This window comes from Elgaria multicarinata, chromosome 3 (genome assembly GCF_023053635.1).
Source record: "Elgaria multicarinata webbii isolate HBS135686 ecotype San Diego chromosome 3, rElgMul1.1.pri, whole genome shotgun sequence".
Classification (NCBI taxonomy): Eukaryota; Metazoa; Chordata; class Lepidosauria; order Squamata; family Anguidae; genus Elgaria; species Elgaria multicarinata.
Window position 1 is genome coordinate 70085367 of NC_086173.1, and position 14275 is coordinate 70099641.

At 38.1% G+C, this 14275-nt stretch overlaps 1 protein-coding gene across 1 annotated transcript in view; it reads right to left on the bottom strand.

Moving 5' to 3' along the window:
* The window catches only part of SLIT3 (slit guidance ligand 3), a 538785-nt gene that overhangs the window by 168705 nt on the left and 355805 nt on the right, over positions 1-14275 (bottom strand). Inside the window, exons 10-12 of the mRNA XM_063120567.1 lie at positions 11679-11750; positions 8483-8554; positions 2918-2989 (exon numbers count right to left, since the gene is read on the bottom strand). Coding sequence (XP_062976637.1) covers positions 2918-2989; positions 8483-8554; positions 11679-11750 — 216 coding nt within the window. The remainder of the gene's footprint in view (positions 1-2917; positions 2990-8482; positions 8555-11678; positions 11751-14275) is intronic.

Here is a 14275-nt window from a genome sequence, read left to right on the forward strand (position 1 = left end):
ATTCCAGAGATAAGGAAGAAGAATGAGCTTAAAGCCTTGTGGAATGGCTTTGACATAAGCTCTGACTAATGTTCATGTCAAACGTTCACTTTAATACATACACTGATAGATTTTGCTGCCTATCATTACAAAGCGCAGATGAATCCAGCAGGGATTAATAAAGTGAGACTTTAGTGTGCTTGCTGTTTCAGTGTAGTGCACTAACAATTAGCTCTCATAATAGGTAGTTTATCATGCTACATTACCATGTACATGGCCATGTGAAAACATAGCTACTTCTGCCAAAACTAGACTTGGTTTAATGGTAGCAAGCTAGACTCTGGGCTACATTTTATATTACACTTGAATCAGGTGTTGCACACTAGTGGTTGCATTTCACCAAGGGCCTGCCTTCATGGCACTTTGTTGCCACTGCTTTGCCTCTAAACTCCACAGTTTCACTGCTGTGGGGTGGCATCAGGTAATCCTGATGGCAGGAGGCAGCACAGGCTTTCCAGTGATCATTTGGTTCACCGGGCCTGCTCCCTGCCCAATCAGGGGTCACCATCAACCCCAGAATGCCCTCAGCTTGACGCCGGAGCAACGTCACATGGTGGAAGGGCTGTGGTGACCTCACTTTGAAGAAAAAAGTTGGTGTAAAGTCCCTGACTCTTTGAAGTGCAGCTTTTTGTAAAAACCTCACAGTGCAAATCAGTGCCTGCTTCATATAACTGATACAGCCCCACTGTGCAGCCACCGCGGGGCTTAGAAGACGTATTGTCAGACCCAAGATACACACATGCATGGGTCTCTTGAAATAAAGGCACCTTAAACAAAGGAACAGTCTCCTTTGTCTTATGCCTGATTGGTTAAATGATGTTAAGATGTATGAATACAGAACAAATATTACCAGCCCCATCCTCCTGTAATACAAGAGTTTTGATTGTGCAAACCATGTCATTATGTTTTAATTGAGGGTTGTTGTTTTTTAATGCAAAGTTGAGTCAGTCACTTTTTTCTAAATAAGCAAAATGAAATGTGCCATAGTAGAAAAGATCAGTTGACTACTTATACTTTCATACTATAGGTACCAAAATAAATGTATGCTATCTCTCCAAAACCTATTCTAATAGATACCGTATCTAATAGTTGAGAAAACCCACAACTACATTTATTTTGAGAATCTGTCATGAATTTATTAGACAAATTCCAAAAAGAGCATTGCTCACATTAGTGTTTTCCAGAGGAATTTTTCAAGGAGTGGATAATATCACACAAATATGCTGCCAATTCAATATAAAAGTCCTTTACGAAGACTTAGTATGACATAAGTAACAACAATAACAGCAGCACTGAATTTCATATACCATTCCCAGTACAAAGTTTACTTAAAAGAGCCTCCACCCTATCTTGATGAGCGCTACATAGACCCTGTTGAGATGTAATGGCGACATCTAACAACAAATTGTGGGTTAAGAACAAGCCATGTGTTAACTTATGATTATGAACAAACCCAAGTGCTTCTGTTCAGACATCATGGAAACAACCTGGCATGCGGCATTCAAGGATTGTTAAAGGAAACAGGAAGCAGCTTGTGCACAGTTTCCCCACAAATCATAGGTTAATTAACTCACATTTTGCTGCTGGAAGCCACTGTTACATCTGAACCGGGTTATAGCATGTGACAATCCTCATGATAAACCTTAGAAATCATACTGTCTACCAGGATATTATCCATTAGACTTTTCTTACTCTTTTGTCTCCAGACTAATAAGAACAAATCCAATTTACAGTCTACTAAATGCTAAATTAGATCTAATCAGAAGGCACTTTCCCAAATTTGCAACTGCAGGTTGCAAACCAGTGTAAGGCTTTTGTGTTTCAAACATCCAGGAAAACTTGTACACAAGCACACCACAAAACATTAATGATCGTTTAAAAGTCAAATTCAGATAATTTAAATGTTGAGCATAACAAGTGAAAGGGTCCAAATCCTTTTGTAAGTGGGGACATCAAAATATCAAGACAATCTCACTTATACACTACCATAAAGTATTAAAGCATCACACAAACAATCTTAGCAAGACATATACCCCAATCCTAACTCAGAAATGAATTTGTGATATCAGTGGTACATCCACATCCAGGTCAGTACACTTAGAACGGCAGCCGGTTTTGCAATTGTTTCAAAGACTGGTTTCCACAATTTTATAAGTTATTAGCTACGCTTATGTAGTAGGAAATGAAAAGAAGGTTGCAGAGGCTAACTGGGCAGTTATTGTCTCCTGTGAGCAAAACAACAGGACATAATTTCAAAGCGAGCTGCCTTCCTCCAATATGCTTGCATATATAGATACAAATATGACAAGAGAGAATTACCAGGCCATTTGAAACTGTTCCTGCTTATAGCTCCTTTACCAAAATCAACATTGAATGCTACATGGTTGTAAACAATACTTGCTTGGATTCATATTATACTGAACATTCAGTGGACTTTGAACTTTTACAAAATGGAAAACATACAAAGGCAGGTATATTTTCTTAAGGCGCAATGCTACGCATATTTAGACAGAAAAATGTCCTACAACTCCCAGAAGAATTCTAGCAGTTGTAGGACATTTTTCTGTCTAAAAATGTACAGCATTGAGCTCGTAATGTATTTGCTGGGGCTCAGGATCCCATGAGTGAAGTTCTGCAAGAGGATTTCAAGCTAGACATAAACTACTGATAAACTGATTCAGAGACTACCAAACTTCTGTCTTTCTTAAGACCACCATGCCACTAAAATCTGACATTCTGCTGGCTTCACATGCCAGTCTTCTCAAACAGGAATAAGGGGCTTCAACATGCTAATGAATTTTCAATGTATATGACAGCATCAGAGCAGTAAATATCTATAAATCTTGATCATAACAAAAGAAGCAAGGATAATACTCACAGCAACTGCAGAGACACAAGCCCATCAAAGAGCCCCTTCGAAATTTCTGTAATCTTATTTCCATAAAGCACGCTGAAAAATATGAAGAGGCAAAATAAGTGACACTCACTACTTATGAGTGTTCTGTATAGACATATTCATTTTGCCAACCACCCTCTGCATATCAAGATGTAGTTCACTTAAACATCTAAGTATTATTAAAAACGGACTTCTGGATAAATTTAATGTTCTGGTTCAGCATTTTGTGAAAAGCATCCTTTTCAGAAATTGGTTAATGTGCTGGTAGTCATTTTTTTAGTTGTTGCTCCTCCAACATCCAATATGTTCACTTTTGGACACTATACAATGTAAGAAGTTTGAAGTTTGTTATAGATACACGGAGGCTCCAAAATTCCGGCTGATGTACCCATCACTAAACAACTGACTGTCAATGCAACTAGGTTTCAGAACCAGAAAGCAAAAAGATTGCAGACTCCATTCTGTGATTCTCAAGACCTACTTAATGGTGCAATGGGATCCAGGAAATATGATAAGAAAAAGCAGGTGGTACTTGTTTTACAACTGCTGCTGTATTTTTGAGCTTAGCTAGATATCGCTGGCCAAAGTCCAATCTTTTATTTCATTACTGTTTTAGCAAACTTTATTTCATTATTGAGAGGTCGTTATTAACTTCTTAATTGAGCTAGATTAGCATAATCAAAACACACCCATTCAGGCTTTAAAAAGCATTTTCACAACGAAATGCTGAGGGCAGTGGTAAAAGCTAAGCAGGCATGCACATTCTGATGTTGAGCACAAAACGGCAGAAATGCTGAATAACAGCCGCTCTGTATATTAGAAACCTTAAGGAACAAAAGCCATATTTCCAGTGTCACTGAAGAAATCCAGACAAATAATTCAAGCCAAAAATTATTAGTGCAATGGTCTTTCATCAAATTCATTCAACAGCATCTTGGTTCATCTGTGGTAGCCCCCCAAAATGATAACACACTCTCATTCATTAGGTGATAATGTAAATGTGAATGACATGCCAAATACTAAGCATTTGGATTCAAGCTAATCTAATTTATAACTTTTCAAAATTGGTCAGAGGTCTGTATCAGAAGGGAGAAGAATTCTGCATCTTACACAGATCTGAAATAAACTGTCTCATCACTGAGCAACTGAGGACTGGCTTGACACATCACACGAAATGTCTCTAGACAGTCTGGAAAAGGTCTTCTAAGCTCTTGCACAGCCAAATTAAATGTGCAGAAAGCCTACTGGCACCCTAAAGTCTTAGAGACAGTGTGCGCAAAAAGATTGTAAGCCCCTGGAGGACAGTGATATATTCATCTCTGGTGGAACTGTTGTAACATATTCTGAGCCCACAGGATGGGCTTGAATATAAATATAACAAAATAAATAAATAAAAAAGAAATAAGAAGCAGATGCTAATATTAATTCATGGACGTAAAAGCTAGAGACTTGAATTAAATGAAACATTATTTTAGTTTTGTTGATGCAAGGCTAGGGGAGAACTCAAAGAACTAAGGCTCTTAGTAATGCTGACTATATGTTGTCCCGCTGAATACCAGTTCCTAGAGTACACAAGCAGGAGCGAGTTATTGTACTCATGTCCTGCTCACGGGTTCCCCACAGGCATCTGGTTGGCCAGTGTGGGAACAGAATGCTGTACTACAGTGGTTCCCAATAGGGGGTCCGTGGCACCATTCACATATTAGCTCTGCAAGGTCCACATTTTAATAAAAAAAATACACTCAATGTTGATCCAGATTTGAGATTAAAAGTAGGAAATATTGAACTGGATGTGGAAGGGATTGTTTGGGACAAAAAAGGGCATGATTTCTCCCATCACATTTAGGTTGAGTAGACATGTCATAATTTGTTCAATTGTAAACTAGACATTAGTAAAATTAAATTCGTCTTTATATTCCTAACTAAATCATTGTCATTTTTGTGTGGTAATTTCACAAATACCACAAATTTTATGGTCTGTTTTTTAGTATACCTAAAATCCTTTGCTTATTAGTGGCTACCCCTTATTTTCTCCAAAAAATTGCTTCACACAGGTACCTACCATAGAGATAACAAAATTTTCAAAAGTAGGGGGTCCATGGCTTGGCATTTCAAAAACAAGGGGTCTGCAGTACTTAGCTAATTGGGAACCACTGCTGTACTAGATAGACCTTTCGTCTCATCCAGCAGGGCTCTTCTTCCAGCAGGGCTACTTGGATGAGCTGGAAAGAGCCTGAGCAAAGCCATGCATTCACACACTTCCCCTTCTCCACCTGCATGGCTGAGAGAAGAGCTTTGGCAAGTTTATTATTTATTTATTTATTGCATTTTTATACCGCCCAATAGCCAAAACTCTCTGGGTGATTTACAAAAATGTCAATTCCCACAAAAGCTAGCATAACCTTACATATGAATTAGAGATTGTGCTGCTCAGTTTCTAAACAAGACAACCTCAAAGTATTGGGTGGTTTAGTTGGTTATTTAGCATTGTGCACCAACTGGACCTGTGCCAGCATTCTTTTAACGTCCAATATTCTTGGGCTGCTCAAGATGCTCTGGAAGGTTGCAAGCTCTGGATCCAGTTTTAAAGAGATATAAAGGACTGCAGATAGACTGGAAGGCTGGTGATCCTCTGTGTGAGTGGATTCATTTCCAATCACAACTAGGATGCTTGGACCCCATACCACTATTGTGAAGTCTGAGGATGAGCATTGGCGCTCTGGTAAAATTACAATAAGTCTGTTGCCACAAGGGGAAAAAATAAGTGTGTGAAGTTTATCAAAAGGCTGTGTATTTCCCAACAGTGCTAACTTGGACATATAGCGTCAAGTTCGTTTTATTTTTGCCATTTTATTAAGACAGACCAGCCCATTCCATCAAGTAAACATTTTATGTGTAGTTTTAAATCACAAAATTTAGACAGCAAGCACTTTGTCCCAACAAACACCTCATCACATTCAAGTCAGAGATAAGAGTTTGTTTTTGTTTGTTTTTAAAAAAGGCTGACAGTTAAAATTGTACTTTGCATACCAAACAGTCAAGAAAGGAAGCTGAAAAATATACTTGCTACATGGGAGTAAAAAGAAAGGCTAAGGTATTGGGTAAAAAAATCAAAACAGCTTTGGCAGCTGGTTTCAGCATCCTTTCATTTTTATTGTATCAGTAACTTGACTATATTATCAAAGAATTTCAAAAGTTTGAAAAGAGGCACAGGATTGTATCTAGGCTGTAATGTAGCTTAACTTTCTTTTAGGATTGTTTAAACCCAGTGTTCAATCACAAACTGTATGTCAGCCTTTACCAACCTGTAGCCCTCCAGATGTTTTGGACTACACCTCCCAGAATGATTGACCATATTGGCTGGGGCTGATAGGAGTTGAAGTCCAAAACATCTGGAAGGCATCAGGTTGGGTATGTCAAATGTGATCTATTGTTTGTTCTGAAAAGGGTCCCAATAAGTCTTGTTCTCTGTTTGCAGCTCCTGTTTTGTCTATCACTTCCTTTTACACCACAAGCTTGTCTTGTTCACTAGTGAGATAGCCTCGAACTCTGACTTGGGACTTTGGGAAGGGTTCATAGTTCAGTGATAAAGTGACCATATGAAAAGGAGGACAGGGCTCCTGTATCTTTAAGAGTTGTAGAGAAATGAGATTTTCAGGAGGTGTCATTTGTATGCATACAGCATCTGGTGAAATTCCCTCTTCATCACAATAGTTAAAGCTGCAGGTGCCCTCCTCTCTTTTGTATCTGGTCAAGAGGGCAGGGCTCCTGCAGCTTTAACTGTTATAATGAAGACAAAATTTCACCAGGTGTTACATGCATTCAAATTACACTTGCTGAAATTCCCTTTTCAATACAACTGTTAAAGATACAGGAGCCCTGTCCTCCTTTTCATATGGTCACCCTATTCAGTGAGGACTGCAGGATGTTCATCTAAAGGTTCCAGATCCAAACTCTGGCATCTCCAGTTAATTTCGAATAGAATAAATGGGGTGGACCTCTGCCTGGAACACTAGAGTTTCTGTCAGACAATACATATAGTAGGTTAGGCAGAAGAATGATCTGACTCAGGAAAAAGCAGCCTCATGTGTTGAATTCACTGCTTTGTCTACAAGGAAAGCCCATTTCCAAAGTCGCTCAACACAGATGACGGATTTTTAAATTATTATTATTACTATTATTTACAACATTTATATACTGCTCTAAATCTAAAAGAGATTCTTGAGTGGTGCACATAGGAACAGAACATTAAAAAGATAGGAATATTAAAACAGCATATTGAAATAGTTCAATTTAAAAAAGAATATCAATAAAATGGTAGCTGGTCAGTTGAGGAATTCCCCACTTGCAGTATGGTGGTACAGTCTAATTTTATCACATGGTCTGCTGTTTATGTACACTAGCTCGAAAATTGGTTGCACTATTACACAAGTGCTTAGCACAGAGCCAATGCACAATCATAGGACATATTCAATGCAATTCACACATACAAATAGGTGCTCCCCACCCACTCCCAAACACACAAGCAACCCTTGTTGCTAAATTTCAAAGCTGGGTTTTAAAAGCTGGAAATGTTAAATTAAATGTCCTTTTCATTAGAGAGGGGCTATGAAAATCCAAAAGGAGGGAAAAGCAGACAGATGTGTGAGTGGCAGCCTCTAGCATGCATAACAGAATCTCAGAACATCAAGGTTCTTATGTTAGCATTTCAAAGGCAGATAAGTTGGCAGAAATATGGAGAATTGGAGTGCCAATGTATTGAGCATTAGGAGTACTGCCATAATATTATGTTTATTTGCCAGTATATTTTCCATGGCATTTGAATAAATGGTTTTCCTAGTAATTGTGCAACAAAGAGTGCATTTTTTCTTTAACGGAAAATATAGTAATAGCTTAAGGCTGATAAACTATCTTGCATAAGCTATCAATTGTGCTTTAGCCAATTATTATTCAAAATGACAAACAGTAGGGAGCTGTTTATGGTAAATTTAATGTATATTGTAAAAAGGTTTACTTTCATTTCATTTCTTATATTTTTATACTGCTCAATAGCCAAAGCTCTCTGGGCGGTTTACAAAAATTAAAACCCTAATAGTACAATATAATAACATGATATAAAAACTATTTTCATACAAAAATATAAAACTATTTGCACAATCATCAAAGCAGTAACACCAAGAATTTTGTAAATGTGGTTCCTAGGCATATCATTTGCAAATTAAAATCCGTAAGTTTTCTAAAAAAAAATTCTGAAAGGTATTTTTGCAGAATGCTTTGACACCCAATGAAAGAAAAATGCAAAACCTGTGCTGACATTTTAGAGGTTTAAATAATTAACCTTCATAGGTTGTTCACTATAAAAGGAATCTAGACTTGCATAAACAATGGCACCTTCAACTCTGATCAATTTCCAATTTAAGAAAGATTAGGTTGTTCACACAAGGTGACAATTGCACAGGGAGAAGGAAAGCATCACAAACCAATACTTGATCTATTTATTTTTAAAACTCTCTCCAAGTGTCGCATTCAAGGTTACCCTATACTTACAGTGAGGTGAGAGATTTCAAGCCTTGAAAAGCATCTGATGCAATATCTGATATTTGATTCTTGCTGATATCACTGCAAGGATACACAAGGGAAGAAGACAAGATAGCGATGAAAACACAATTTACCAATGTGCCCTAAGCTTTTCTAAACATTTTATCTTTAGGTAACAGTAGCACTCAGGTCTTGCTCTACTTTAAGTTCTTAATCCCATTGAAAGAGAGATGCTTGATCACTGAAAATGTAGTGAACATAGTACCCCAGCTACCAACTCCATAAGGCATCTGTGTCTTAATTAAAGCCAAACAACTGTACTGAGTTGTAAAGAAAGTGCAGCATTGTGAACACTAAACTTCTTCTACCCTTATACTGGAAAGCTGGCTCTCCACTTACAGGAATCCCACAGAAGAAAGCAATCTTTCAGGGAGTCCCTGCAATACACATACCCTCCCCAATATCTTTATCCTACCATCATTACAGCACATTTTCACCTAAAAATTATTATGGTCAAGCCCTATCTGCTTCTTGGGAGCTTATAAGTATTGGCATTGCCCATTTAAAGTCACTTCTGTTGTAGACTGAGCAATCATCCATCATATGGACATCATATTTTGAATCCCTCCTCCTGAGTCTGTAAACTCTACTATGACCTTGGGAGGGGGAATCCAAGATCAGATCCTTCCTACGGCCCCTTGTAGCTACTGTGGTGATTTTTCCAAGGCTGCAGCCGCAACTTCAGACAACCTCATAGAGGGTCATGAAGAGGTCACAGTGGTGAACATGGAGGGAGAGATCAGGATCCAAAGGATCCTATGGCTTGTTCATCGACATTCCAGCCAACAGTAAGGAAGGTCAGCTAGACAGGGTTAGAGGCACATCTAGCTGAATTTTTTAAAAAGGGGTCTGAATGGTGTAATTGCCTCCATCCTCCTTAGAGATGGATAAGAATTTCGTTTGGTCTCAAAACATGCAAGCATGTCCCATTCGATCCACTGAATGTGAACACAAGCATGTGTCCACCCAAAATATTCATATATTGCTGAATGTGTGCTTGTTTTCATCTTGCTCCTGATTTCCAAATTTGTGCAAATTTTCTCCTGTATGTGAATTCAGGTCTTTCTGCTCCTACTCTGGTGTTCTATATATTAAACCATACAGGTGCAACAGTAACTAGTAATTGTTCTTCTACCCATCATGACTAAAAAAACACCCATATATTTTACCACCAAATGAGCTTTCTATATGCATTAATTCAGGAGTTATTGCACATCGCCATTTGCATGTCAGGAATCTTGGAAAATGGCAGCCACTTAATTCTTGCACCTGAATGGGCATGTCTACCCAAGTTAAGTATGTTCCTACATGGGCCTGAAACACATACAAATGTCAAGGTTCTCTGCACATCTAGTTTTTTATGGGAATCTATGGCAAGCCCAGGTTCTTTTAGGCAGATTACCGGACCCAGCATTCAAGTCTTATTCCTAAACAAGAGGAATGCTTCAAATTAAAAGATTAAAAGGAAACTTGATTGGAAATTTAGGAAAATGACCATCAGAACTGAAGACTCTGAAGTATTCACACTCCACAAATCGTATTCCATAAGTGCAGTGCAATCATATGAATGCTTAAAAAATAACTCAGTTCCACCCTTTTCAATGGGACTTACTTCCAGGTAAGTGTACACACTACAGTTCCTCCATTAAAAAAATTAGCCAGTGTAACTTCTGGAATCTTTCCTATCACCATCAGCTACATATTGTAGCTTTCAAACTAAATTAAACATCAGCAGGCCTGCTAATGACATTCTTCAACTTACTCCTAGTAGATTTTGAACATAAATATACCCATGTTTTGCTTTCTTTTAATACTGACATAAATTCAGAGTAATTGTATTGAAGTTACAGAGCGTTTCCCAGGCAGACACTGGCATAGATATTAAAAAGAACCCCTAGCTCACTATACTTACTTAGAAATTAAAGCTATTTCCTATCAAATATAATAAGCATATTATTACATTTAGAAAATTACTCTTGCAAGAGCTGTCTTTCCAGCTATAAGCCAGTTGCTTAAAATTAATTTACCAAATAAGCAGGAACAAATACCTAAGGGCATTTCCTCTGATAAAATAAATCTCACATTATGGAAAAGATGTAAGTACAGTAACATCGTATGATAAAAGACAACCTAGCTGTTATTCATAGTTTAATTGTCATGTCCTGTTAGGTACACTGGCCTAAATACTACTTTATACATAGAAAATATTGTCTGTGCAATCCATGGAGATCTCACTATGGCTCAGTTCAGACAACACGTTAGTCAACGTTGGTTTTAGAACTCCATGGTGGAGCTTTTACACCACCGTAGAGAAACGTGTTGACTGGAGTGAAAACTCTGTGCAATGGTGGAGTTTTTTGGAAAACACTCCACCCTGAATATCCAGACTGTGCAGAGGAGAGTTCCTGCGCAACCATTGTGTTGCATGTTGTGTGGCGGGCTCTGTGGTGTTTTCTGATGCATTGAGTTGATTTTTCCCACTGGCTACAGAGTTCTTTGGCAAGAGCGGCAAAAGGAGAGCCACCAGGATTGTGGTTTTTTTTTCCAGCAATGGTTGATGGGATACCATTGGGAGGACCGGAGGAGGAGAGAGGGCAGAGGAACTGTCACTAAAACACCCCATTGACTTTTATTGTACTCCACGGTAGCCCACACTCATACAACGGTGGAGTTAGAATACGTTGTGTGGGGATTGCCCCCTAAAAACTCAACTGTTGAGTGGAGTTTTCACACTGTGTTGACTAACGTGTTGTCCGAACTGAGCCTATATCTCACTATATCAATTGGTATCAAACATATGGTGTCAGACATAAATATAACTAGTTCTAAAGATGCACCGGAAAAATGTTCCTATCAGTTTTTCTTTCAGCAACTGTACTTACCGAATTATTATTATTATTATTATTATTATTAGAGCTGTGGCTTAGGAAATGCTATAAGTGAAAGCTAAAAGAATATTGGAATGATTGTCTGTGTTGAATAACCAACTGTGTGCATGTAGTACTTACTGCGTTTGTGACATATATGGATTCCTGGAGATCCTTCCCTTGCATAACTAGCAGCTTGCTCATATGGCTGTATCACTGGCAGCTATCAGCAGCAAAAACTAAAATGTTTTATATATTAGAGCATTTAAAATACTTACATTCTTTTAAGTTTCTTGTACTGAGAGAAAGCTCCAGGAGGAATGTTTTTGATAGAGTTCTGCTCCAAGCGGCTAGGAAAAGTATGATAAATGTTAGTGTCAAAATGGCAAAGCAGCAGGAACAATCTTTAGTATTTATTTTTAAAATTTATTGAATGCTTTTCCAAGCTAAAGCCTTCACCAAGGTGACATAAAACAAAAATATAATAAAACAATGTTAAAATGTCATTAAAATATAGCAAAATTCCAAGCAATATCAGAGCAGTCACAATCATTTATTATGATTATGATTATGATTATGATTATGATTTATTTATATAGCACCATCAATGTACATGGTGCTGTACAGAGTAAAACAGTAAATAGCAAGACTCTGCCGCATAGGCTTACAATCTAATAAAATCATAGTAAAACAATAAGGAGGGGAAGAGAATGCAAACAGGCACAGAGTAGGGTAAGCAGGCACAGGGTAGGGTAAAAATAACAGTATAAAGTCTGCGCAACATTATGATTATGATTATGATGATGATGATGATAAGTCTAAAACTTTGGAAGGGGGGAAACTGCCCCATAAGTGCCCCATAAATGTTAACTTTGGTACATAATCCACACATTAGATTCTCTGTTCTTATTACTAACAAAATCCTAGCTGGAAAATAAACAAAAGCAAACCCAAGGAAAGTCTAGAATGGCTCTAAGCTTTTAGCACAAACAAGAATTGTCTTTGATATATTCTACAACCTTTTGTAAACTGCTTGGGTACAGTGAATTGTGCATCAAGGTTCTGAAGAGACGCCCTTGAAGGTACCTTCCAGCCCTACAATTCAATGATTTGTTTTGTTCTGCTAAGAAACAGTGTCTTTGCCCTTTGGGAGCTTTATTTTTAAGGCTTCAACAACTGTTCAGGTCAAAGGACAAGAGCAATTTCCTCCACTCTCTCTATAAAATAGCAAAGCCTGTTGAGAGTGTAGAGCAGCCTGACGGATTCAAAGATATTTTTTTCGGAACATGATGTGGCATTAAGAGCAAGTCCCTATATGCTCTGGCTTCAATTTTTTTTTTTAAAAAAAAAGAACTTTGCTGACCAGACCAGACACCTAACAAAACAGCTGAAAACAGCAAGAAGAAGAAAAGATGTGACAAATGATCTTCTAGGAAAAAAATAAGCACCTGAAATTCTGTCCTAATCAATCACAAGGTTCAGCACTTTTGTTATGTACTCAATTGGCACATGAACACTACACATAAATAGTGAGGTGTGTGTGTGTGTGTATGTGTGTGTATTATATAGAAGAGTACCTAATACTGCCTTTCTAAAGCCAGATAGCACATTATTGGTGGTAACAAGACTATTTGTCTTGGAAAAGGAATACTCATTGCAGATTAGTTTAAGACATTCAAATCAGTTCAGGTTGCAACTATCTCTTTTTATTGGTGGAAAGAGGGGATATTACTCAGCTTGCTAATAGGAGCAGATTGCTGGCTTTTCCACATTTTGATCAACATCTCAGCTGCTGTTGGCTAATAGTTTGTCAAGGCTACCGACAACAGAGGCAAATCATTAAGCTGGAGGACAGGGAGAGAAATGAGGCATCAGTACTGATAATTCTTAGCTGTCAAATCTATAGAGTCTACAAAGGAGAGAGACATGCTCTGTTGACCGTAATGGTGTGTTGTTTTCAAGGTGTCAGAACTCATGCTTTCTCTACTTGGCAACCATGACACTTGTAGTCAATATAGGAATCATAAAATTAAGCAAGCTGACTATGCCTCTCTGGTTTTAATGGTTTGCTGTGGCCCTTTTTTGTTAGTAAATGGCTGCAAAAAAAAGTATTGTTTAGCGAACGGTAGAAATTAAATAAATGTTATTAGTACATTGCATTTATTTATTTATTTATTTATTTTTGCATTTATATCCCACCTTTTTTCCTTCAAGGAACCCAAGGTGGCATACATAATCCTCCTCTTCTCCATTTTATCCTCACAACAACAACCCTGTGAGGTAGGTTGGGCTGAGAGTCTGTGACTGGCCCAAAGTCACCCAGTGAGCTTTCATGGCTGAGTGGGGGCTAGAACCCGGATCTTCCGACTCTCAGTCCAACACTTTAGCCGCTACACCACACTGGCTCTTGCATGCTGCTATTCATATCATAAGGAAGACCCAGCTGGCTAGCTCAAAGGGATTCACTGCTCCATGTGGTCAACAGAAGTAGGGAAGTATTGTGCATGAATGACGAAGCAGATGCATTGTAGTGCCTGGTGTGATAATATCATATTCCAAAAATGCTTGGCCTTGGTTAAGCATCTGCCACCAAAAGGCTTCACATTTTAAGTATGCATTCATTTAAAACCTAATTCTTAACAGTGCAATGCTAGGGTGTGATAGAGCTCAGATTCTCCTCAGCTTTCACTCTCTTGTATGCAGCAGAGTCTGAGTATGATTCAGAGATGTAAACACATCACTTGATGACTACAGCAACAGCTGATGACTTCATACGTGAATGGGCCATCACAAATAAACTTTTACAGAAGGAACAGACGTTCTTCATAGGAAAGCTTTGTGAAGTGGCCACAAGTGATACAAATCACTTGAAGCC